At 34.4% G+C, this 26,401-nt stretch overlaps 1 protein-coding gene across 5 annotated transcripts in view; it reads left to right on the top strand.

The window, feature by feature from the left end:
* The first annotated feature begins 1,885 nt into the window (after window positions 1–1,885).
* LOC128211055 (B-cell linker protein-like) overlaps window positions 1,886–26,401 on the top strand; it is a 63,507-nt gene continuing 38,991 nt past the window's right edge. For all 5 annotated transcript variants that reach the window (XM_052915451.1, XM_052915454.1, XM_052915453.1 and 2 more), the window contains exons 1-3: window positions 1,886–2,003; window positions 21,037–21,111; window positions 23,609–23,713. In XM_052915451.1, the coding sequence (XP_052771411.1) occupies window positions 21,043–21,111; window positions 23,609–23,713 (174 nt within the window). In that variant the 5' untranslated portion in view covers window positions 1,886–2,003; window positions 21,037–21,042. The remainder of the gene's footprint in view (window positions 2,004–21,036; window positions 21,112–23,608; window positions 23,714–26,401) is intronic.

Below are 26,401 nucleotides of genomic sequence, written 5' to 3'. Positions count from 1 at the left end.
ATTAATGAAATTACAAGAGTTGAAAGAATATGATATTGGCATCACATTTGACAAACTGATCTGAAATCCAATGATTATATTTGCGGGAAAATCAACATAGCATGGTAAGACCACATTTGGGTTATTATATGTTTCGCCTGCATGGCCTCCAAAGTGTAAGAAGGATATAATAGCAATTAAAAGAAACAAGCAATTAGGACTACTAACTTTGAAGTATGGAGCACAAATGGTGGATCTGATTCAAGTGTACAAATGTATTCATTAAATATATTTTTTCTTGGTCGAATTCTTTGATATAATATGGATGATGATACAGGAAGAGGGCACTATCACAAACTCTTACAGAGCAGGGTTAGAACGTCATCAAGACAACACGTGCTAAGCAATAGGGTGGTTGACACATGGAAACGGCCTATTTATTTGAGGCGAGGTGCTATACTCCGGGATGAATACATTAAATAATTGTGTATATACATAGGGTTTGTAGTGTTGAAATTGGAGAAACGGTGTTATGTCACTCCGGGTATCAGTCGTGCACTTGAAAAAAGCCAGTGTACTGTTAATAGCAAATCAATGCCGCATAATATAAAACTGCATATGAATAGATGCATACTCATAAGTGTAACCGTAAGAAGTTCAATAATATGCAAAACACATGAAAAATCCACTATATCAAGGACAGTTCCAAAGAGGAATAAAACAGAATAGACATATGAAGCAGATATTGCTCATGCACCCACGTTGATATACATCTGGTATCTATAACTATATGACCTTCATGAACTGCCCAGTAGGCACTACCTTCTAGTCCCACGTTGTAGAAGTTATCCATCCGGTCTTTACAACTACATGACCTCCATGAACTGTGCAGTTGGCACCACCTTCCCCTCCCACGTTGCCGAAGTCTTCCCACTGATCTTTACAACTACAAGCCTTATGTGTACACACGCTATCTAGTTGTCACCACCTTCCCCGCCCAATTTGTCGAAGTTTTCCCACAGGTCTCTTCAACTACATGAACCAGGGATTCCCCTGCTCCATGGGTTGAATTAAAAAAAAAAAACCACACACAGTCAAAACACCTCATGCAGCTAGTCTCAGTCCTCTGTGGCGAGTTTGATTCGTTACATAGATAATGAAGGCTTAAAATCCTTACATTAGCTCACTGGTTTTACAAAAGAAAGCTTAGGTAATATTCCATAACCCATGGACAGCCTGAATGGAAATTCAAAGGGTTATATTAATAATGTTTTCCCTTCCATTTCTAAATACAATGAAGACATCCGTTAATTTGATTGTTATATTGTTCAGATCCCTTTATAAACATTATAATGGTACATGTTTTCATTCATCAAACTTTGAAAGAAACCATTACAAAGGGAATAAATTAATTGTAAGAACGCATTTTTGAATAATGCACGTTAAGTGCCCCTCTAACAGGATTTAACGGGGGATTTTGCTAAAATGGGATTTTTTCCCTCTGCCACTTCTCACTAGCGGATCCAAATCGTCCAAGTTTACTTTTTATTTCAATATAGGAGACAAAAGTAATAAAATACGCCCCAAATGCACCATTTCAGACTAGAACTTCTTAAAATTTTCTTGAGGGAGTACTCCAAACCCCCTGCCAACATTTTAAACCAAAATAAAATCGGTTCTGAGGGAGGGGCGCAAGTCTAAAGGTTACGCCCCTAAATTACGCCCCCTCTAACGTCGCATTCTGGAGCCGCCAGATTCTTACCGTATGTCCTACCGAATTCATTTCGCCTAAAAAATCAATATGGGAGATCACTGTGTCGGAGAATAGTTGCCCAATCAAATGATATCAGTGGATGTTAACCGTTTAATTTTTTGATCAGTTATCTACCTTGATGTGCAGAAGCTACCAGGAAGTGCAAAGCAGGAAGTTTTAAAAGTTTATTAACTTTTTAGAGAGCTGTTGATTTTTTATTGTATGCTAGCTAGAAGGAAGATATACTAAATTAATTGTATATTTTATAAAGGTAATAATTTATTTCTTGATTTTCTTTTTATTAAATACCGCTATAGGCTACAGAACTGTCAAAAAATGGTTCATAGACATAGGTCTGAGTCAAAAGTAAACAAAATCTGCCTTACTTTGTCGTTTTATTTGGCTAATGAAATGTGTGTGATATTAAACTAGATTATCAAATAACAAAGAAGAACAGCCCTCAGGGTTTTTATTTGACCAATTTTAAAATTGATGTGCCAAATTTTAAAGAGGTATATTATTGTGTGTATGCATCATGATCTATTTGACCGTTAAATAAGCAAGCCATTTTATCTAGCCATTGGCCATTCTGTCCAATTTTGTTAACTGGACCATACAATTTAGGTTTCATTTGAAGGCTGTTTACTCCTGTAGTATATGAAATAATTGGCCAAAACATAATATAAATAAAAAATATAAACATTAATATGGATGAGGCCAAATCAAGGTGTTAGGACATTACGGAACATGGACATAACTGACAGACATATTGGACCATATTAGGTGACATAACATACCATATTTGGGGACATTATGGACCATGATTTATCTTTTTACTTACAGTTTTTTTTAGTTGTGTTAAATCTTATTTGGGAGTGAGAGTGCATCTTGGTCTGTTATGTTTCTCTAGATGGTCCGGTTTGTCCAAAAATATGATCCGTTATGTCTGGTCCGTTATGTCTATGATTCGTTATGTCCGTAATACCAAAACAACATTATAATTTAAAGATGCCATCTAAATATCATGAAAGATAAGGCCAAAACATCAATATAGATGAAACCAAAACATAATTATAGATGAGGCCAATACGTCATTATAGATAAGGCCAAAACATCATTAAAGATGAGGCCAAAAAATCATTATAGATAAGGCCAAAACATCATTAAAGGTGAGGCCAAAAAATCATTATAGATGAGGCCAAAACATCAATATAGATGAGGCCAAAACATCATTAAAGATGAGGCCAAAACATCATTATAGCTGAGGCCAAAACATCATTAAGGATGAGGCCAAAACATAATTATAGATGAGGCCAAAACATCAATATAGATGAGGCCAAAACATCATTAAAGATGAGGCCAAAACATAATTATAGATGAGGCCAAAAAATCATTAAAGATGAGGCCAAAACATCATTAAAGATGAGGACAATACGTCATTATAGATGAGGCCAAAACATCATTAAAGATAAGGCCAAAACATAATTATAGATGAGGCCAAAAAATCATTAAAGATGAGGCCAAAACATCATTAAAGATGAGGACAATACGTCATTATAGATGAGGCCAAAACATCATTAAAGATGAGGCCAAAACATAATTATAGATGAGGCCAAAAAATCATTAAAGATGAGGACAATACGTCATTATAGATGAGGCCAAAACATCATTAAAGATGAGACCAAAACATCATTATAGATGAGGCCAAAACATCATTAAAGATGAGGCCAAAACATCATTAAAGATGAGGCCAAAAAATCATTAAAGATGAGGACAATACGTCATTATAGATGAGGCCAAAACATCATTAAAGATGAGGTCAAAACATCATTAAAGATGAGGCCAAAACATCATTAAAGATGAGGCCAAAACATAATTATAGATGAGGCCAAAACATAATTATAGATGAGGCCAAAACATCATTATAGATGAGGCCAAAACATCATTAAAGATGAGGCCAAAACATAATTATAGATGAGGCCAAAACATCATTAAAGATGAGGCCAAAACATCATTAAAGATGAGGCCAAAACATAATTATAGATGAGGCCAAAAAATCATTAAAGATGAGGCCAAAACATCATTTAAGATGAGGACAATACGTCATTATAGATGAGGCCGAAACATCAATATAGATGAGGCCAAAACATCATTAAAGATGAGGACAAAACATCATTAAAGATGAGGCCAAAACATCATTAAAGATGAGGCCAAAACATCATTAAAGATGAGGCCAAAACATCATTAAAGATGAGGCCAAAACATAATTATAGACGAGGCCAAAACATCATTAAAGATGAGGCCAAAACATCAATATAGATGAGGCCAAAACATCATTAAAGATGAGGCCAAAACATCATTAAAGATGAGGCCAAAACATAATTATAGATGAGGCCAAAAAATCATTATAGATGAGGCCAAAAAATCATTATAGATGAGGCCAAAACATCAATATAGATGAGGCCAAAACATCATTAAAGATGAGACCAAAACATCATTATAGATGAGGCCAAAACATCATTAAAGATGAGGCCAAAACATCATTAAAGATGAGGCCAAAACATCATTAAAGATGAGGCCAAAACATCATTAAAGATGAGACCAAAACATCATTATAGATGAGGCCAAAACATCATTAAAGATGAGGCCAAAACATCATTAAAGATGAGGACAATACGTCATTATAGATGAGACCAAAACATCATTAAAGATGAGGTCAAAACATCATTATAGATGAAGCCCAAAGAAATGGTTTGGTTATGGTTACATCCTTTTCAAAAACAGGTATTTTAGATAGGCCTTATTTTTCTTATTATCTTATTAGGCTTTATGTAAGAAAGTTATTGTCATCATTGGGGAATGGCAATAATTTAATTTTCTGTATGAAGCTTTAAAGTTTTTAAATCTACATGTTAAAACACACACTTAAATATGTTATTCATTTTTTTATAACCTCATTTTACCAACAGACAATAACAACGGTAGGGTTAGCATCTATTTTATAGGTGTGGTCGGGTAACCCGATTCAAAAGTATTTTTTTATACCTGTGCATGAAATTATTGCAAATTGTATTTTATTCTTTAAATCTCATCTGAAATTCAACAAAGAGTGACCTATTGTGTGATGTTTTAAGTAAAAACATCTTGTTTTATCACTTTCCGTATGATTTAAGGTACTTATAGATAAATGCTAAGTGTCCAGACGCGGTCCAGGATGCACTCTCTATATTTAAGATTGAGATTGCTACTTTAGACTGATATTTTGTTTAAGCCTGAGTAAAGCAGATAATTTATAATTGTCATACTTTTGTAACGTGCAAGCCAAACAAGGCCAACAGATCCCTTCAGAGAAAAGCATGCTCGACCCTGAAGGGGTCCACTGGTCTTTATATACAGTAAATTCTCAATCTATACAGAACCCGGGCTTTGCTAATTTGCATATTACCAAACAAGTACATCAATGTACTATGAACGCACTTCCGTCTATAACGGAATGTTATACATTAGAACACCGCTATTTCGAAGTCGTCGGGACCCAGCTAAATACTTCGAAATAACAATTATTCGAAATAAACATTGAGAGAAATAATCCGAAGTTCCACCAACGATTGTCTCCGAAATCCGGCGCATCCGAATTCTACTCTACCCGCGTCATTCTCCAGATTGCTCGGCAGTGGGTTGAGTGAATAAAGCATCGATCGGTGTTGTTGTGGCAGACATTTCGAATGATGATTTTACTGAAAGAAACATCCGTTATATACAAATAATATCACTCAAAATTAATCACTCTATGTATTCGACACCGTTGTTTGCTCCATATACGCGCCAATTAACCCAAGGCATTCCTTAAACCGCGATAATTGCACCTTATTATAACGTTAATTGGTCTGTCACGCCGATGTCAGCGTAGGTGTGAAAACTAAACAAAGCGAGGAGCATGGGTCGTCTGCTAGCGGATTAAAAAATTACATCTACTATTTTTTGTGCAGTTTCGAATTTGAAATAAGGATTGATAAATACACGTGAAAAATGTATCTGGGACCGAATGTTTAGTTAAAAAAATCAATTAAGTGAAATAGTGAAGTTCGGTTTAAACATTAATTTTTACATTAAAAGAAGGAAAAAAATCGGGACCGAAAAAAAAGTTCGAAATACCAATTTATTTGGTTTATCGGTGTTCGAAATAGCAGTGTTCTACTGTACTATGAACGCACATCTGCCTATACAGTGGACCATTACATTTTAAATATAGTCCAATACCTGCAATCAGACAGAAAAAATTCTCAGAATGTATTGGAGATTAAATATATGTATTTTCTGTTGATCTACAACTTTGATTACTTTTGGCCTGAAAAATTAATGGTGCTTAATAAACTCTCAAAGTGAGTGAATGTTCTTAGGAGAAACCGGTCCTACCTTTTCATAATTTAAATCAATTGGCTTTGAATTTAATTTTAAGGAAATTTATGGTTGTCATATACGAAAAGCACTAGCAATATCTGAATTTCCAATCTGAAGTATGCCTACTTACATTGAAATGTATAGGGAAATTAATTTGAAGTGTATAACTTTTATATAATCTTACTTTACATACAGGGCTTTTTTCAATGAACATGTTGGAAGATGCCTTGCCTTTTCATTTTGTGAAAATTTAATGCATAAATGCTTTGAATTGGGAAAATTTAATGGTGTTATTGGTAAGAGCTTTGAACTCATTTATTCATAATAATGGAAGATTGAAAAACAATAAGAAACAAACAAAACTATAACATCAGCACTAACAATGATTTAATGCACCAGTCAATTGTAACCCATGATGGCCCCCTTACCAGGTCCGGGGTTATACCGGGGATAGCAGAGGAAATGGGCCGTGTTTTTACCTTCCAGGTGGCCCTGCAGTTCCGGGTGAATGCAGTGGTTATGTCTTTGTGTCAAAAATAGCGGGGAATGGGCCAAAGTCAAAGTCCCTGCTATTCCCGGGACCTGGGGGGAGGGGGGCGTGGTTACAATTGACTGGTGCATAATGCTTTATTATTATAGTATTTTACATTCCTACATTTCTTGATTGAATTTTTTTATAAACAAATGTAAAAAATGTCACATAAATTTGTTTCAAATGATACCAGATTAATATGGGATCGCAAGGCTTCAAAATGGTGTACCTGAATCATAAAAGATGAGCTATATTAGCAAAGGCTCTCTTGAATGGTTGTTACGAGGTAATCAAGAGTCTAAAGGAGGGGCTGCCGTGCTGCCCTTTTTTGGCACCTTGCTGCTGTTTTACTATGCCCTGGTGTGCCCTTTTAATTGACAGAGCCCAATAACATACTAACTGGTTTCGCAAAGATAAAGATAGATTGATAGAAAATTCTATTATTTCCTCTTTTGAAGAAGAGATTGAACAGAGCATTACATACATATACATAGACGCTATTATAAGTGAGATCTATTTATATACATGGAACATGGGTGTATGACTTAAAGATGCACTCTTACTCCCAAATAAGATTTACCACAATTAATACAATTTTTTTAATATACCTAAAAGGAAGAATAAATGTTGAAAACAATGTCAATGGTTCTTATGAAGCATACCGTGTTTTATTTGAAAGAAAGGTGCAGCAAACAGGGTACTTCTACCTTATTAGACAATATAAGATTGCAGTAAATCTTTTAGCATTCACCAATCATTAATATTTTGGTGTTTTCAGCTATTAAATACATGGCTACAATTTTGTTATGCATTTGTATGTATTGATTTTGAATAAGTGTCACTTAAATAAAATATGAAAAGACAATAGAAATCAAACTTTAATGTCTATAAGCAAATGCATACATGTATGCTCAAGCATTAATGACGTAACATTACAATATAAATTAAAGGAAAATAATGGTGCTTAAAAAAAGAATTTGTGTTGAATTGTGCAAGTGGCAAGTTGAAGTGGGTGCAATTATTACTTAATGTAGAATAACACAGCTGCGTATAATCAGTACATAAATCTATAATTGTTTTCAAAGCCAATAACCTAATGCCTAATTGAGCTGAAAATGAAAATAATAAGACAAGGATGAGGATATCATACTAGGATTTTAATAAATTTGTAAGTTATAATATTCTGATTAAATTAGCATAAAAGTGTTCATTGCCAATAATATGTACGGGTACCCGGTAGTCTAACTGAGGGGAAAAGAAAAGAAATTAGGCAAAGGCTGGCTATCACATTTTTTATAATAATTAATAATATTGTATTGATGATTAATAATATAAGTTACGGGGTAAATAAGTGACCCGATATTGGATGGATTGGATAAATTAAACATTTAAACATGTCAGCAGGTTGTTGACGTAATATATGATATTACTTGAAAAAAGTGATCTTATGATTAGATCACATAAGATCAAGTGATCTTGTGATAAAAACAAGAAATCTTGAGATAAGCTCAATACTTAGTGATGTAAGAATAAGATCAAGTGATCTCATGATAAAAACAAGTGCTCTTGTTATCTGATAAAAACAAGTGATTTTGTGATAAGGTTAAGTGATGTTGTGATAAGGTTAAGTGATCTTGTGATAAAAACAAGTGCTCTTGTGAAAAGATTAAGTGATCTTACAATAAAATTTTGTGATCTTGTGATTAAAACAAGTGCTCTTGTGAAAAGATTAAGTGATCTTATGATAAGATCCTGTGATCTTGTGATAAAAACAAGTGCTCTTGTGAAAAGATTAAGTGATCTTGTGATAAGATCCCGTGATCTTGTGATAAAACAAGTTATCTTGTGATAAAACAAGTTATCTTGTGATAAGCTCAAGTGATCTAGGAATTAAAACAAGTGCTCTTGTGAAAAGATAAAGTGATCTTATATTAAGATCACGTGATCTTGTGATAAAAACAAGCGCTCTCATGAAAAGATTAAGTAATCTAGTGATAAAAACAACTGTGAAATCTCAAGTGATCTAGGGATAAAAACAAGTGCTCTTATGATAAGATTAAGTGATCTTACGATAAGATCAAGTGATCTTGTGATAAGATCAGGTGATCTATTGATAAAAAGAAGTAATCTTGTGATAAAAATGATCCTGTGATACATGTAAGATCATTTACAAGAGGGTCCCAATAGCTGGTACTGGATACACTCCTGTGCATTGAACTTTTATGGCTGCACTTTTTTCGCTGTCAATTTTGCCTCATAACAAAGTTGGTGTTAATTTTTCTTCTATGCATATATGTATCTGACCTCCCAAGAAGTCAGTTTTTTGTATATCTCCTTTCTTTAACCAAGCAATATCATAAAGGTGTTAAGTTTATTGCTATCTTAGTTGTGTTTTCTTTGTCCGTGCTGCCCCATTTGCACTGTGGTCATTGGCTGGTTATGCCTCTTTTGTCCGCTCTTCACATTTTATTTTGAAAAAGTCCATATGCTAATGCGATGATCATGCTTTCAGAAATTCGTAACATGTAGTTAGCGATATTACCACTTTTGAATGTGAGCTTTAAAATTGGTTAGTGTTTTATACAGATTTTTTTTTCTGTCATATGTTGTAAACTTATAAAATTGACCCCTGACTTGGTGTTTGGGGGGGTCTTGGGCAATACAAAAACAAAAAAAAATACCTTTTTATTTACTAGATGGATAACCAATATATAATTAGCACATAGTGGGTCAATTGTTCAGAACGTTATTAAATTTAATAGCGTTGTTAACATGGTCGTTGTAAACTTTTATATATTTACTTCTCTCACGGCGGGGAATCCACGTGACCAAATGGTAGGTTTCAGTGCAAGATGGCGTCACCAAAACGCTCGACTCGAGCCGAAAATCAAGGTAATACATATAATTATAATAGTTTCTTTAATTTTTAACATAGCCTATCATATGCCCACCTACCTAGTTTGTATTAGCATATCCATGTTTTCCTTGAAACTTTAACCGTTCTCGAGAACACTTCGGCAATGTTTCCAAAATGTACGAAATCCGACTGGTAGGTTACACTTCCATTTATCATTTTGGCTCGGATTTAGCGGAAAATGATGTTATAATTTGGGAAAATCGCATAAAACAATTAAGTTTTGTTTAAACATAACAGGCATATGCATTTGGGAACGAATATTTTAATGATTTTAAAAGATATGAGCACGAAAAGAAAATGATAGGTTGCAGCTCCGATTTTTGAAGAGATAGGTTGCAGTTCCATATTTAGGTTGCCGTCTGGACTGCAGATTCTTTGACTTAGTTTTAGTGTTCAAGCCAAACATATAGGTTCCCATAAAACTCAACTGATATTTTTCTATACCATTGTTCTTTTTACATAGTTATTACATCATCTAAAATTATAAAATCATTGAAAATCACATCGAGACTGCTGTTTTTATACTTTTGATTTTTCTGCTTACAAATTTATAAGGTTACCATCATTAATGATTTGTTTTCTGTGACAAATTGATGTATTACACGTTTAGAGTTGAATTGTTAAACCATTATCTGTGATAAAATCTGCACACCATTATACTTTTATTGTATTACGTGTCAATCGATGTTTTGCAATTTTCGATATATCATATGGAATGCATTTTTATCTTTTAGACCAATGACACGAATAAGAGAGTCTTTCCCTTCATCAACCTAAACGAAATGAATGCAGGATATCTAAACAGCCAACCAAAAAAAATGGCAGCGATACAACAAAACAAAAGAAGTGTTCAGTGAGCATTCGTTTGATCACAAGGTGAGGTCAAGACTGGCCTCACGCAGAAAGAAAGCGACAGCACTCACAGACAGAAATGCAATACAAAGGGAAACTTTAGGTGTACGTTGGGAAAAGGCTAGATGAAATTTGTCGAAACAGCTTCCAACAAAGATCATCGGAAAAGACTCATGTGCCATTCTCATAACAAAAAAACATGACAAATATATCCATTTTCACTGTAAATATCATAGTAAAAAGTTCATGTTATGCTGATGCCGTTCTTACATTTGATAATTTAGCTTTCATATATATATATGTGTGTGTGTTATAATATTATATATTGAACCTAGTCAAAGTGCCATTCCCAAACAAGTACATCTGGAAACGTGTCTGCAAAACAGCTGTCTACAACCACGAAGTGACTGCATGGAAAGCGAGAATGGACATAAGCTCTGACCGCATCTGTGCCTATCAAGTGTGTGGTCCGTCGCGAGAGCTCGTCCCGAGAGCCTCTCCCTTATGAAGCTGCTAGCATGTCTTTGCTGCCAGCGTCCCCCAGACCAGCCGATTGATTGCCGTTTATGCCATCGACAATGCAGCCATGAGCTCGAGCACTTGATGTTCGAGTGTTGCTCAAATAACAATAGCTATTCGCGACTTTTATTCCTGGTGGTGATTAAAAGTTTGAGTGGACCGATGTATGACTTACTTAGTACGATATCGAGACAGTCCTTCATTATATACACACTTGGCAAAATCGATGAACATTTGATAAAGGTACTCGATGTACAATTATACCCGGACTTCCTTATCAACTGTGCTAAATTATACAATGATGTGTTAAACTAAGACGCATTTAGATGCGTGCACTTCACCAATGACAATGCCACTCGACAAAATGAGCTAATCCTTAAACAATTATTTCTATTTCGCTTTCGAAGAAATATTGCTTAAATTAATGGGAAATAGTCTATTGATTTTAGCCGATGCATTATCATTGTTCCTAATCGTTTGTAAGATCAGACTTGTATGCAGCGGCTAAATTATAAATTGTAAACGAGACCAACTTAATGCGTATAAAACAAACTTGTCGCAATTTATGTTACTGTGACTTTCTTTCATTACTATGTACTATCAAATTTGTATTGTGTTTGTAAATATTCATGCTTATGTATGTATTACCATATACCATGTACATCTCCAGAAAATGGGGAAAATAAAGCTATATATATTTATTACCCATTTACGCTTGAACTTTTAAATCGCTCCTTACATATTACATGAAATACATATTTGGTCATCAGTTCATGTAAGCAGAACTCATGAAAGGCAATGTTTGTCATTTTAGTTAAGTATAACGTTTAACTTTGTTGCTTGCGTTTGAACAATATCAACGAATTAAACTCGACTGGTTTTCAATGTGAACATGTATTTTATATGTAAAAATATTGTTTAATCGCAGGATGATGTGGTTTAAACCTAGCTTATTCCTCCATTGTTTAATTATAAAACTACATTCGTCGCTGTTATAATCCTTCCGTGTCATGAACATGCATTACCTGACTTAATATCAGTACTAGAAAAAATATGATGTAAGATATTGAAGAGTTAGCTTTCGATTAATGCGCCGTGTTGAACAACGTCAGACCAATTGAGACCACCTTAGTTTAAATGAACAAATACCAAACAAGTGATTGGTATTTTTTATTTATTAAACCTTGTGTTAACCTAAAGGTAACTTCAACTAAAGAAATCTTTAACACTTGATCAGGATAAAGGTTATAAGTTTCTTCCATGGCTGAGAGTGTAAGATAGGTTCATTCCGACCCGAGCGTAGGGTGTTTTGCGGAAACGAGGTTTACCCTTTCATACGCGAGCGGCTATGGTAGATGCTCTTTCTCCCGCCTCAGTTAAAAATAATTAAGTAAAAATGAGTTTTTTGCTGGAACTCTTTTGTGCATAGTGAAAATAATTGCGTATGGATATGAGATAGTTCGTGGTTGTCATGGATATGCGCGCAGTGATTCCGATTAAATCAATAGTAAAATCGGTCTTTAAATAGTCCTAAAGAGAGTGAACCATTATTTCTTGAATGGTGCGTGAAAACTGTTTTATGGTGACATTCGAAGCGAGAAATAATTAACTAGCATTCTAAATATTGCCACAAGACAAGGTTTCCATGATGCTACAGACGACAGTCTTCAACAAGGGAGGTAATTACAATGTGGTGACCATTAAAAAGGAGTTCCATACGGGCATTTTATCTTTGCCCGTGGGCAAGATAAGAATTTCCAGCATGGTTAAATTATTGGATGTACTAATCTGAGGTGGTAGAAAAGTTGTATCCATAATACTTCACATAATAATATATCGGCAGTAAATAAATAAAAATGTTAAACATCCTGATATTATATACACGACGTGTATATAATATCAGGATGTTTAACATTTATTTATATATTAAACGTGATATTATTCAATAATCCTATATATATATATATATCTTTATTTCATAAAAAAAAACAGTTTGTCACATTTCAATTCCTCCATGCTTGTATACAATATCAGTGATACAATCACATTACATAATTTGCAGTCCAGACGACAACCTTTATATGGAACTGCAACCTATCTCTTCAAAAATCGGAGCTGCAACCTATCATTTTCTTTTCGTCCTCATATCTTTTAAAATCATTAAAATATTCGTTGCCAAATGCATATGCCTGTTATGTTTAAACAAAACTTAAGTGTTTTTGCGATTTTCCCAAATTACAACCTCATTTTCTGCTAAATCCGAGCCAAAATGATAAATGGAACTGTAACCTACCAGTCGGATTTCGTACATTTTGGAATCATTGCAGAAGTGTTCTCGAGAACGGTTAAAGTTTCAAGGAAAACATGGATATGCTATTACACACTAGGTAGGTGGGCATATGATAGGCTATGTTAAAAAATAAAGAAACTTTTATAATCATATGTATTGCCTTGATTTTCGGCTCGAGTCGAGCGTTTTGGTGACGCCATCTTGCACTGAAACCTACCATTTGGTCACGTGGATTCCCCGCCGTGTCTCTGGAAGTTTTATTTATACGTTTGGTTTATCAACTACCGTACTTATTACAAATTTTGAGACAACTTTTTCAGCTATGCTTGTTCTATTAAAATATATAAGCAATACTTAAAATATATCACCTTTAAAAGTTAACAATGATGCTGTTAGCTTTAACAAAGCTCTGAACAATCGGCCCAGTTGATAGTCCACATAGATTATGTAAAATATTCTCTTCCGAGGGAATATCTATATACCGCAAATTCAAGATTGTTCAAAACAAGTAACAAGTAAAACAAAAAAGCATTAGAACAAACAATTAAGGAATTACCTAAATGCAAAATCCTGTTACACCATGCTAATTTGTGATCATTAAACCATGCTAATTTATGATCATAATTCAGTCCATGCTAATTTCTGATCATTACGCCATGCTAATTTATGAATTATGTAGCCACATTTATGTTAATATCTCAGCACATCATGTATTACATTGAAATCTATTCTAACAGTGATCCATGCGTGTCTCGCCAAAACGTTTCAATCCTAATACACTGAAAAGTGGCGGAATAGGTGAGCGTGCTGTCTCTGCAGGCCTTCCAGCGTTCCTTCTTTTTCCTTCTTTTCCTACTTTTTCCTACTTTTTATACAGCTTCCTACTTTTTCCTACTTTTTTCTAAAAAACTCCTACTATTCCTACTTTTTATATGCCCATCTTACGATGGCCGTATTATGGGAACACCCATGGCGGGCGGGCGGCTCCACAATGTTGTCCGCTCTCTAACTTGAACATTTCTCATCCAATTTCCACCAAACTTCATGAAAGTGTTTGTTGGTGAAATATCTAGGCCAAGTTCGATAACCAGCCAAATCGCTTTAGGCACTCCAGAGTTATGGCCCCCTGAATTTGTCAAAATTGGGCGGGCGGCGGGCGGGCGGCTCCACAATGTTGTCCGCTCTCTAACTTGAACATTTCTCATCCAATTTCCACCAAACTTCATGAAAGTGTTTGTTGGTGAAATATCTAGGTCAAGTAAGATAACCAGCCAAATCGCTTTAGGCACTCCAGAGTTATGGCCCCCTGAATTTGTCAAAATTGGCCATTTTAGCTTTGTCCGCTCTCTAACTTGATCATTTCTCATCCAATTTCCACCAAACGTCATGAAAGTGTTTGTTGGTGAAATATCTCGGTCAAGTTCAATAACCAGCCAAATCGCTTTAGGCACTCCAGAGTTATGGCCCCCTGAATTTGTCAAAATTGTCCATTTTAGCTTTGTCCGCTCTCTAACTTTAACATTTCTCATCCAATTTCCACCAAACTTCATGAAAGTGTTTTTTGGTGAAATATCTAGGTCAAGTACGATAACCAGCCTAATCACTTTAGGCACTCCAGAGTTATGGCCCCCTGAATTTATCAAAATTGGCCATTTTAGCTTTGTCTACTATCAAACTTGAACAGTATTTATCCGAATTTCACCAAACTTGCTACTATAAATGTTTGTTGGTATATATTCTTGGCAAAGTTCTATAACCAGCCAGGCTCTTCAGGATTATGGCCCTTGAATTGGTCAAAATTTGCCATTTTTGCTTTGTCCACTGTCTAATTTGAACAGTTATCATCTGATCTTCACAAAACTTGCTGAAAATATTTGTTGGTAAAACCCTGAAATTAAAATAATTTTTTTCTACTGTTAATGCCATATTGTGCCAAATCATTTGCTTCTTGAAAAGCTTGCTTCTCAAAGGGCCAATGTGACAGTAAGTTGTCTTAGAATCCAAGAAATTATTGATGGGCGTATTTTGTGAGTGTCACTCTTGTTTGAAAATAAAGTCGCAAAAATATTAAAGTTTGATCTTTGTGCTAGTTTTATTTGCAGAAAATGAACAGAAGATGTCAAACTGGCTGGTTTCTGTTGTTGAAAGGTGTGGCAACATGCTCCACTTTGACGTGCATCATCTTTTCACCCACACAGTTCAGCAACAGAAACCGACCAAGCATCATTCACTAAAATATTCAATGTGGCATATAGAATGGTATGATTTTGCATTAAAAACATCTCCTCTAGGTAAGTTAATAGGTATTAATAATTACATATTTAACCAAAAATATTCCTACTTTTCCTACTTTTTTGTAAAAAATATTCCTACTAGTTCCTTCTTTTCTGTCAGAAAACCTCCTACTTTTTTCCTACTTTTTTGTAAGTGGCTGCCGGAAGGCCTGTCTCTGTGACAGCTCTTATTATTATTGAAATCAATTGGCTTTGAATTTAATTTTAAGGAAATTTATGGTTGTCATATATACGAAAAGTGCTAGCAATATCATTTTTTTCCAATCTGAAGTATGCCTACTTACATTGAAATGTATAGGGAAATTAATTAGAAGTGTATAACTTTTATATAATCTTACTTTACATACAGGGCCTTTTTCAGCAAACATGTTGGAAGATCCCTTGCCATTTTAAATTTGTAACTAGGGAACCAAGAGGTATCTTCTCAAAGAGCTAGTGTATCGCAACCGGATCTCTAATGTATCCCACTCTGTTTCTTCAAGTTTTTCAATGTCTGGATTTGACACAAATTGCTGTTACTTCTATCTCATGTCACTTATGGCATTTAAACACAATTTAAGTGGTGATGGCATCACGGCGGGGTCAAGCCATGATGCAGCCAATGGGCGCGGGCAGACTTTGATAAATGCAAATAAACAAAGATGGTTGTAGGTAACCAAGAGTTTAAAAAGGAGGGGGCTGCCCTGGTCGCCCATTAATTGACAGAGCAAAATTGCATACTACCTGGTTTCGTAAAGATAAAGATAGATCAATAGATAATTCTTTTATTTCCACTTTTGAAGAAGAGATTGAACAGAGCATTACATACATTTATATATAAACATAATTATAAGTGATACCGAATATGTTCATATATACATGGAACATTGTTGTATGACCTAATAAAATATGGAAAGACAATAGAAATAAAAAATAAAAATAGTAATAAAACTTTAATGTCTATAAGTAATTAAATGCATACAAGTATGTTCAAGCAATTATGACATAACTAAACAATATAGATTGGGAAATATTTACACCTCAACTTCCATTCCTTAAATGAACTGCTTTTTAATCGATGAACGCAACATCTTCGGATATGTTCGGATCGCAATTCATTGCATAACAATATACATGAAAAATATTTATCTTGTTATTGTTTGTACTGTGTCAAAAGGTCCCGTAAAATATAACTCAACATCTTAGAAAGTGTTAATTTTTTAAATTTTAAATGTTTAGTTGCCATAACTGTTTGAATTTTACGTTTAAAAGTGATTTCAAGTGGTTGATCTTTTCCTGCGATATTGTGACGTCATTTGAAAAAAATGCTTCCGGTTACTGTCGGGTCGTTCTATTTACAGATTGGGTAGGAAAGGGTTACTGAAAGGTTTTTTTAAACGAAATTAAGTATTTTTTTAACAATTATTGAATGAAATAATGAACTATTGGTGTAAATATAAGTAATGAATTACGGGCTTTCGGACTCCACGCATACTTTGACCAGCCCAATTGCGTTCATATCCCCGATAATGACATCAAGCCCGCAATTCATTCCTTAAATAATTGCGCTTGTTCATTCGTGTTGATAAGTGAGTCTCAATTATTATTTATTATAGAATAACACAGCTGCATATAATCAGTAAATTAATTTATAAATGTTTTCAAAGCCAATAACCTAGTGCCTTATTGAGCTGAAAACGAAAGTAATAAGACAAGGATGTGGTTTTCATACGATACTATGATTTTAATAAATTATTAAGTTTGATATTCCGATTTAATTAGCATAAATGTGTTCAGTGTCAATAATATGTTGTCTTATTGAGGCAAAAGCGAAAGAAATTAGACTTAAAAGGCTGGCTATCATATTTTTTGTAATATCTAATTATATGGTCTTGATGAATAATAATTCTGAATACTGGGCGTAAGATTGTCACAGTTGATAACGTTATTTGTTTGGTCCTTAATCTGTTCAAGAAGGAACACAAATGGTTTACCAAGTAAATGAGTATATCTTGTAATGACTTTGTACAGAGACACACATAATTTGCAGAAAAGATTTAAGTATGTAAACCTGGAAAACATTGCAGCTATTTGCTTCTGATAGCTTGCAAACAGATTATTACCTAACATAGAGTGCATTTTACGCCATAGCTAGTGGGGAATACTTATAATCATTATTGATGCAAAAAAAACAAAAGTGTATGGTGCCCAATAGATTCAGCTAGTATTTGACATTGTGGTAAAATATACACGTACGGTTTCGAAAACTGTTGACTGAGCCGGAAAACAACTGTTTGGCAATACGGTAAGACTGTTCCCTGTACAGTTATGCAAGTTTCCATGCAAGACATGCATTGAGTGATTTCACTTTGTATGCTGATAAAATTGGACATTGTTTTACAAATGATAGTTGGCGATCAAACTCGTTGGAAACGTATTGTCATATTAATTTTTTTACACGACTTTTCCATATCTATATTTCAGGAAATATGTTCATGAAATGAAGACATATATTGGACAGACAATTTCCTGAAATTTTATTTAAATTCAACTATTTAATATTATTTGTCTAAACCGAACCACTAACAGAGCCTCAAATGGGAAAGTATTTTCTGTAAGTGAAATGAAAAATGCAGCTAATCCATAAACATCCTACATGCGCTAATTACTTATAACAACATGATATATCCCTGTTAAAGACTTCATCCTTTTATTAATCTATTTAGGCCTTTTGAGATTTTCTGACATTTTTAATATGCAGTAATTCATAGTTATTTTATGCTAGATCCTTGGTAGGAGTGAACCCTTTGATAATTATGAAGTGTTTTTTTAGGTTAAATGTCACTTTATGTATTTCAGGTCATATGATACCAAAGCAGGAGTTTATTCCTATCAAATGACTGTGGTCCACAGTATAATTCAATTCTGAGAGAGATTTCACACAATCCAGTAACATATTCTCCAATATCTTGGAGGAGTTGTCCCCCTTTGACCAAATGGTTGAAGAGACTCTCTCATGGCTTGTAAAATGCACTTTATGACAAAATAAAGTGTGGCAAATCATAACGAGTGTTAAAACTAAGATATTGACAGCTGGAACACTTTAACAAATGTAGATATATATTCAAATATTGTCAATGAAGTTATGGTTTTGAATAGCGTTACTCATGCTTTTCAACAAAAGGTTAGATTATCGCTCAGCTTATGTTAGAGTCCTTTTGGGTGAGTGGTTTTGTTGTCCGTTTTCTATTTTTTTCTTGACTGAACTGGCAATGGTCATATCCCCACCAAAACCAGTTTTATACTTATAAATAATTCTATTTCTTTTGCTATTTTGGTATCAAAGAGTAAAATATTTGTAATATTAGTGTTTTCAGATGCATAACTGTTTTGTCCAAAATCATAAGTGAGTCCCTTTCACAACACCTGAAGATGATTATTACCAGGTAGATCTGTGGTCATGTGGTAAGACACTTGACTGCCAATCCAGGAGTAAAGAGTTTGATCCTCAGCCGTGTCACTTAAAAAACTAAATGTATTTCGGAAGGGATTAAATACTTAAAACTCCAAAAAAGTGATCTTATGATTAGATCACATAAGATCAAGTGAATTTGTGATAAAAACAAGAAATGTTGTGATAAGCTAAATACTTTGTGATGAAGGGATAAGTGTCTTGTGATAAAAAAGTGCTCTTGTGATAAAAACAAGTGATCTTGTGATAAGGTTAAGTGATCTTGTGATAAAGTTAAATGATCTTGTGAATAAAACAAGTGCTCTTGTGAAAAGATTAAGTGATCTTGTGATCAAAACAAGAAACCTTGTGATAAGCTCAAGTGATCTAGGGATAAAAACAAGTATTCTTGTGATAAGGTTAAGTGATCTTGTGATAAGATTAAGTGATCTTGTGATAAAAAAGTAATCTTGTGATGAAAATGATATTGTGATACATGTAAGATCATTGACAAGAGATTCCCAATAGCTATAGTACTGGATACACTGGTGCATTGAACTTTTATGGCTGCACTTTTTTTGCTGTCAATTTTGCGTCAAAACAAAGTTGGTGTTAATTTTCCTTCTATGTATATATGTATCTGACCACTCAAGAGTTCATGTTTTTCTGCATATCTCCTTTGTTTCAACAAGCAATATAATAAAGGTGTTAAGTTTATTGTTATCTTATATTTTTTTGTTTCCTTGCAGCTGCCCCATCAGCAGTGTGGTCATTGGCCAGTTAAGCCTATTTTGACTGCTCTTCAACTTTTATTATGAAAATGTCCATATGCTAATGCCTCGATCATGCTTTCAGAAATTCGTAACATATATAATTAGCGATATTAGCACTTTTGAATAGGAGCTTTAAAATTGGTTAGTGTTTTATGCAGATTTTTGTTTCTGTCGAATGTTGTTAACTTATGAATTTGACTCCTGCAATGGTCTTCGGGAGGGGGGGGGATCTTGGGCAAAACAAAAATCAAAAAGTCCTTTTTATTAACTAGATGGATAACCAATATATAATCAGGACACATTAGGTCAATTGTTCAGAACGTTATTAAATTTAACAGTGTTGTTAACATGATCGTTGTTAACTTTCAAATATTTACTTCTCTGGAAGTTTTATTTATACGTTAGGTATATAAACTACTTATTACAAATTGTGAGACAACTTTTTCAGCTATGCTTGTTCTATTAAAATATATAAGCACAACTTAAAATATATCACCTTTAAAAGTTAACAATGATGCTGTTAGCTTTAACAAAGCTCTGAACAATCGACTCAGTTGATAGTCCACATAGATTACGCAAATGTTTCTCTTCCGAGGGAATATCTATACACCGCAAATTCAAGACTGTTGATCGAAAACAAGTAACAAGTAAAACAAAGAAGCAATAGAACAAACAAGTAAGGAATTACCAAAGTGCAAAATCCTGTTATACCATGCTTATTTATGATCTTTAAACCATGCTAATTTACGATCATAACTTCAGTCCATGCTAATTAATGATCATTACACCATGCTTTAATATGATCATAACTTCAGTCCATGCTAATTTATGATCATTACACCATGTTTATTTATGATCATAACACAATGCTAATTTATGATCATTTGACCATGCTAATTTATTATCATTACACCATGCTTATTTATGATCATAACTTCAGTCCATGCTAATTTATGATCATTACACCATGCTAATTTATTATCATAACTTCAGTCCATGCTAATTTTTAATCATTACACCATGCTAATTTCTGATCATTACACCATGCTAATTTATTATCTTTAAACCATGCTAATTTATTACCATTACACCATGCTAATTTATGATCATTAAACCATGCTAATTTATGATCATTACACCATGCTAATTTACTAATTTCTGATCATTACACCATGCTAATTTATGGACTGTATGACAAATCATCCCATGGACAAAACCTCCACATCATATTGACAGGATGGACAAAACAACAACTTTCTGAAGCCTACTAAGTTTGGTTTGTGTTGCCTGTTTCAGATTAAGATGCCGTCCAAGTCCAAGTTGCCGCCTCCCCCTGCCCGCTCAGGTGGTGGTCGCCCTCTCCCTCCAGACGTAAGTTTAGATTTTTATACTCTTATGATAAAATATAATGTGTATGTATTCACATGCAATAAATTTGAAAATATTTCAAGAAATAGAGGATTATGTACCAGTGTAAGATTGCAATATATTCCACAGAGTGAGCACCAAAAGCTGCACGAGAAGTGGCAAATTATTTACTTTTGCTGTTCATGAGGTGATATATAGTGTAATCATACCACAGAAACAAAAACCCCACAATTTCTCTTTTAATTATATGCCTAAGTTGGATATATAATGACCTTTAGTTGTATTTTTTAGGCTGTAGGCCGCTAGGCCTGTAGACTTTTATAAATGTATCTCGGAAATTGCATCGGCAGATCGACAGAACATTTTTAACTTTTGACGAAATAATGCGCACACGGGCATATCAACCCCAGCGCTGTTAAAACCGCGGTGGTCACCGACCTAATTTACATTACCAATTCGAAAATACCTAGTAAGCAATCTGCTCTAATTGCTATGGACTGTGTTCTGCATATTAATTAGCTTGCTATAAATAGCGCTGTAATGAGTTATCAGTCTATGTAATGCGGTTAATGCAATTAAATGCCAATTCATAATGTTTTAAATTAAATTATAATACTTCATTATATCGTACAATCAGTTTCTTGGTGATTGTAGTTCATTTATAAGTATATTTTCTATGTTTTAAATTGCCTAAATTGGCTATTACTTGACATTTTTAATTGAGATTGTTACTTTTTACTTGCGTTTGTAAAATGTGTGATAGCATCATGAAAACCATTCTCTTGTGTAAGTACATACATGTACTAACAACCTTTTAACCATTACTAAATGAATATAATAAATAATATACACTTTTACCACTAAAATCAAATGGCGTAAAGTGTTGACAGGCTATCGACCTGCTACAATTTGTGTCATAGTCATGTAGTGCCGAATGAAACAGAAAGTATGTGATTATTTCTCAGTTTGTCTCAGTAATTTCAATCCAATATATTGAGCTTGTAGCATAACTCATATGAATATTAAAAAAAAACAACTGATATAAATCTGTTCATTTTTGTGTCGCCTGAAAAGACGACATATAGGGGTTACTTTTGTCGGCGGTGTCGGCCGTGTCTGCGTCCCATTTTCGCTTGTCCGGGGTATATCTCCTAAACTATTAGTGGTATCAACTTGAAACTTCATATGTACATAGATCTAATTGAGGGCAAGTGCAGTGCACAAGAAGTGTTACTCTTGCTTCCATATTTTTAGAGTTTTGCCCTTTGTTATTTTTCATGCTTAAAGTTTTGTCCGGGGCATATCTTGTAGAATATAAGAGTTATCAACTTGAAACTTCATATGTAGATAGATCTCATTGAGGGCAAGTGCAGTGCACAATAACAGTAACTCTTGCTTTCTTAGTTTTAAAGTTATTGCCCTTTGTTAATTTTCATGCTTAAAGTTTTGTCCGGGGCATATCTTGAAGAATATAAGAGGTATCAACTTGAAACTTCATTGCTAGATAGATCTCATTGAGGGCAAGTGCAGTGCACAAGAACCGTTACTCTTGCTGCCATATTTTTAGAGTTATTGCCCTTTGTTAATTTTCTTGCTTAGGTTTTGTCCGTGGCATATCTCGTAAACTATAGGATGTTTCAACCTGAAACTTATTCCGTAGGTATATCTGATTGAGGGTTCAAATGCCACCTACACTTGAAAGTTAAATGGCAACATCATTGTCTATAAATGAATAAAATGCCAATCTAACAGCTATAATGTCGACAGTAAATAATTCGTCAGGCGACACATCCGACTCGCGGAGTTCTAGTGTCCTTGAGTAACAACATATGTTGAGGGCATTATTAAGATACATGTACATCAAACATACAGGGAATAAATAGTATGTGGGTGATTCGATCCAGAGGAATTTGAAGTTGTAGAAAGAAGCCTTAAACATAAACCTAATTAATATGTCCAATGCATTTTGTTGGGATGGATTTGGTTTAGTTGCCATACTCTGGTAGTAAATTAAATACACCTCAAGTGTACTGTCAAGTTTGAAGTGTAGAGTAGATTTTACTAAAAATTCCATAATGCTTTATCCTTGGCAGTGCATTGTTTATGAAACCAAATCTCTAGATAAGGTTTTATATGATATTGAGAATTACTCAATACCTTCCCGTTATTATGTAACTATTTTGGCGTATTCCACATTTCAAGTGACTTATACTTCATGATCTCATTGAGAATCAACATTAAACTCTAAAAGTGTTCGCGAAGGAAATTATGAGTGAGCATATACTATCTTTAGATGTCTATGTTAATAAATAAGTCTTACAATTACATGACTATACTCACAAAACGTTGCAGGTTGAAAGCCATTCAACGCTTTAAGCGCTTTGATTAAAAAATTGTATGCATTTTGGCAATGATGTCATTTCTTTTGTGTCCGAGTCATGTGGATTTTGAGCGTTTTGTTAACTGTATTTGATATCACCAAACATTGTGATTATTTCAGCCAACGTCTTTTGGATCTAGTGACGCACCCCCTCCGCTGCCATCCCGCCCTGCCCCACATCGATCAGGTAGAGGTGCACCCCAACAGCCACCACAACCCACACATGTAAGTACTGCCCCTCCCCCCACTTCTGCTGCCTTCCCATTTTGATCTCCCATGAGCCCATGCATAAAACAGATCCTTACAGCAACAACCACTTTTTTTAATATAAGTGCGATACTTGTACATACATTGACAGACTCACTCATGTTTTGCACCAAAAATAGAGTGTTTTGCGGAAACAGGGTTTACCAAGTTTCGGAAGAACACCCTGCAGGAGGGTCGGGATGAACCTATCTTACACAAGGGTCAATGGCAAATGCTTTTTCTCCCACCTCATTTAAATGAAATATAGTAAAAATGTATTTTATTTTTTAACATACGAGTACTTTTTTATCAATACCGTTGGCAAGGAAAGGATTATCCAAAATTTGCCAACTATTTGGATCTATACTTATCTGGGTTGAAATAACTGTTTTCTTGAGAGGAAACTGTTCTATTATATTTCAGCGTGATTGTTTCCGGATTAATTATGTCACCTGTGAAACAAAGCAGATATATATAGGTTTTATGTTGTCCGCACTGGTGTCACACTTTTGTTTCAGATCTGTGTGTAGAGTTCTTCTTCAAACTTGGTATGCACATTCTGATTCATCATGGCCAGCAGATGATTTGAATTGGCTTTAGGGTCATTATGTGGTGTAGAGTATGTCTTCAAACTTGCTATGTGCATTCATCATGGCCAGCAGATGTTATGAATTGACTTATGGGTCAATATATGGTGTTGAGTACTTCTTCAAACTTGGTATGCACATTGGTCAAGGTAAGAAGATGATATGAATTGACTTATGGGTCATCATGTCATAGTGACCTTTTTTTAGAAAAAAAATTGGTACTCCCCAACAGGTGACTTATCTGATAAGAAAATTTCTAGTTTTAAGTAGGATTGACATGTCCTTGAGGTGTCATTTTACATTTTTTTTTAAAAATGCCCATTTTTCCCATAGTATACTTTAAGCCAAAAAGATTATCACAGTAATTCACCATTTCTAGAGTATTTGTGTGCTTGCGTGTGTGTGTGTGTGTGTTTGTGTGGGCATACATCTTCAAAGTAGATTTTAGAACTGTATGATTTTGAGAAGACAAGAGCATATTGTCGTCGCCTTGTCCGTCTGTCTGTCTATCTGCCACACCCTTGTCTGGAAAATAGCTTCAAAACTACTGATGGGATTGGAATAAAACTTGGTAAATGAGAGGAAGTGCAGTGCACAAGAACTGTAATCCTATCATACATATTTATTGTGTTATCTCCCTTTAACTATTGTTTCATAATCGAGGCTTGTCCAAACCAATACCTGTGAAAGTTCTAAAGGAATTTAACTGAAACTTAAAATATAGATAGATGGTGATGATAGAAAGTGCAGTGCACAGGAACCATTATTCTTCCCAACGAATTTCTTAAGTTATCTCCTTAAAACCTTTTTTTTTTTAAATCGGTGCTTGTATGGGCCATATCTTTGCATGTTTAAAGGGATTGAAATGAAACTCGAAATATAGATTGCAATGAGAGGAATTGGAGTTCCCAAGAACAATAATTCCACCCTGCATATTTGTTTGTCTCCCTTTGACCATATTTTCCATAATGGATGCAAATGTTCGGATCTTATCTTGGAATGATCGAAAGGAACTCAAACGAAACTTAGATTATAGATAGATGGCCATGACATGGTAAAATGTTTAAAGATCCATATTCACGCTATCATGCAATGTTCCTCTTCTACTGATATTTGTGAATTTCAATTGCAGCTTTATTCATTTTTTATGCCCCCACAAAGTGGCGGCATATAGGGTTGCCCTTGTCCGTACGTACGTACGTACGTACGTACGTACGTACGTACATACGTATATGACTTGTAACGTACGTACGTCCCGAAGATTGTTTCCGATCTAATTCTTGAAAACCGTTTGTCCAATCCTCACCAAACTTTAAACACATGTTTGTGACCATAATATCTTGATCAAGTTCGATAGTCATGGAAATCGCTTTAGTCATTTAGGAGTTACGGCCCTTTTTTGCCAAAAATTCCCGAAGATTGTTTCCGATCTAATTCTTGAAAACCGTTTGTCCAATCCTCACCAAACTTTAAACACATGTTTGTGACCATAATATCTTGATCAAGTTCGATAGTCATGGAAATCGCTTTAGTCATTTAGGAGTTACGGCCCTTTTTTGCCAAAAATACTTCAAAAATATATGTTTCCAATCTAATTCTTGAAAAGTATGTGTCCAATCCTCACCAAACTTTACATACATGATTGTGACCATAATATCTTGATCAAGTTCGATAGCCATGGAAATCGCTTTTGTCATTTAGGAGTTACGGCTCTTTATTTGCAAAAAAAGACTTGAAAAATACGTCCCGAAGATTGTTTCCGATCTAATTCTTGAAAACTGTTTGTCCAATCCTCACCAAACTTTTAACACATGTTTGTGACCATAATATCTTGATCAAGTTCGATAGCCATGGAAATCGCTTTAATCATTTAGGAGTTAGGGCCCTCAGATTATCCTGAATAATCATTATGGCTTATTTTCTGTGACAAAAAATCGAAGTGGGGGCATCCGTGTCCTATGGACACATTTCTAGTTGAAATTTACTTTAAAAGTAAAAATGAAAAAAATATTTATATCTTTGCATGTTATGAATATTATTGATTTGTGTATAATAATGCTACCTTATGTACCTTCTATCA

This window comes from Mya arenaria, chromosome 12 (assembly GCF_026914265.1).
Source record: "Mya arenaria isolate MELC-2E11 chromosome 12, ASM2691426v1".
Lineage (NCBI taxonomy): Eukaryota > Metazoa > Mollusca > Bivalvia > Myida > Myidae > Mya > Mya arenaria.
The sequence above is the reverse complement of the archived record's forward strand: the minus strand, read 5'-3'. Positions and strand labels throughout refer to the sequence as shown.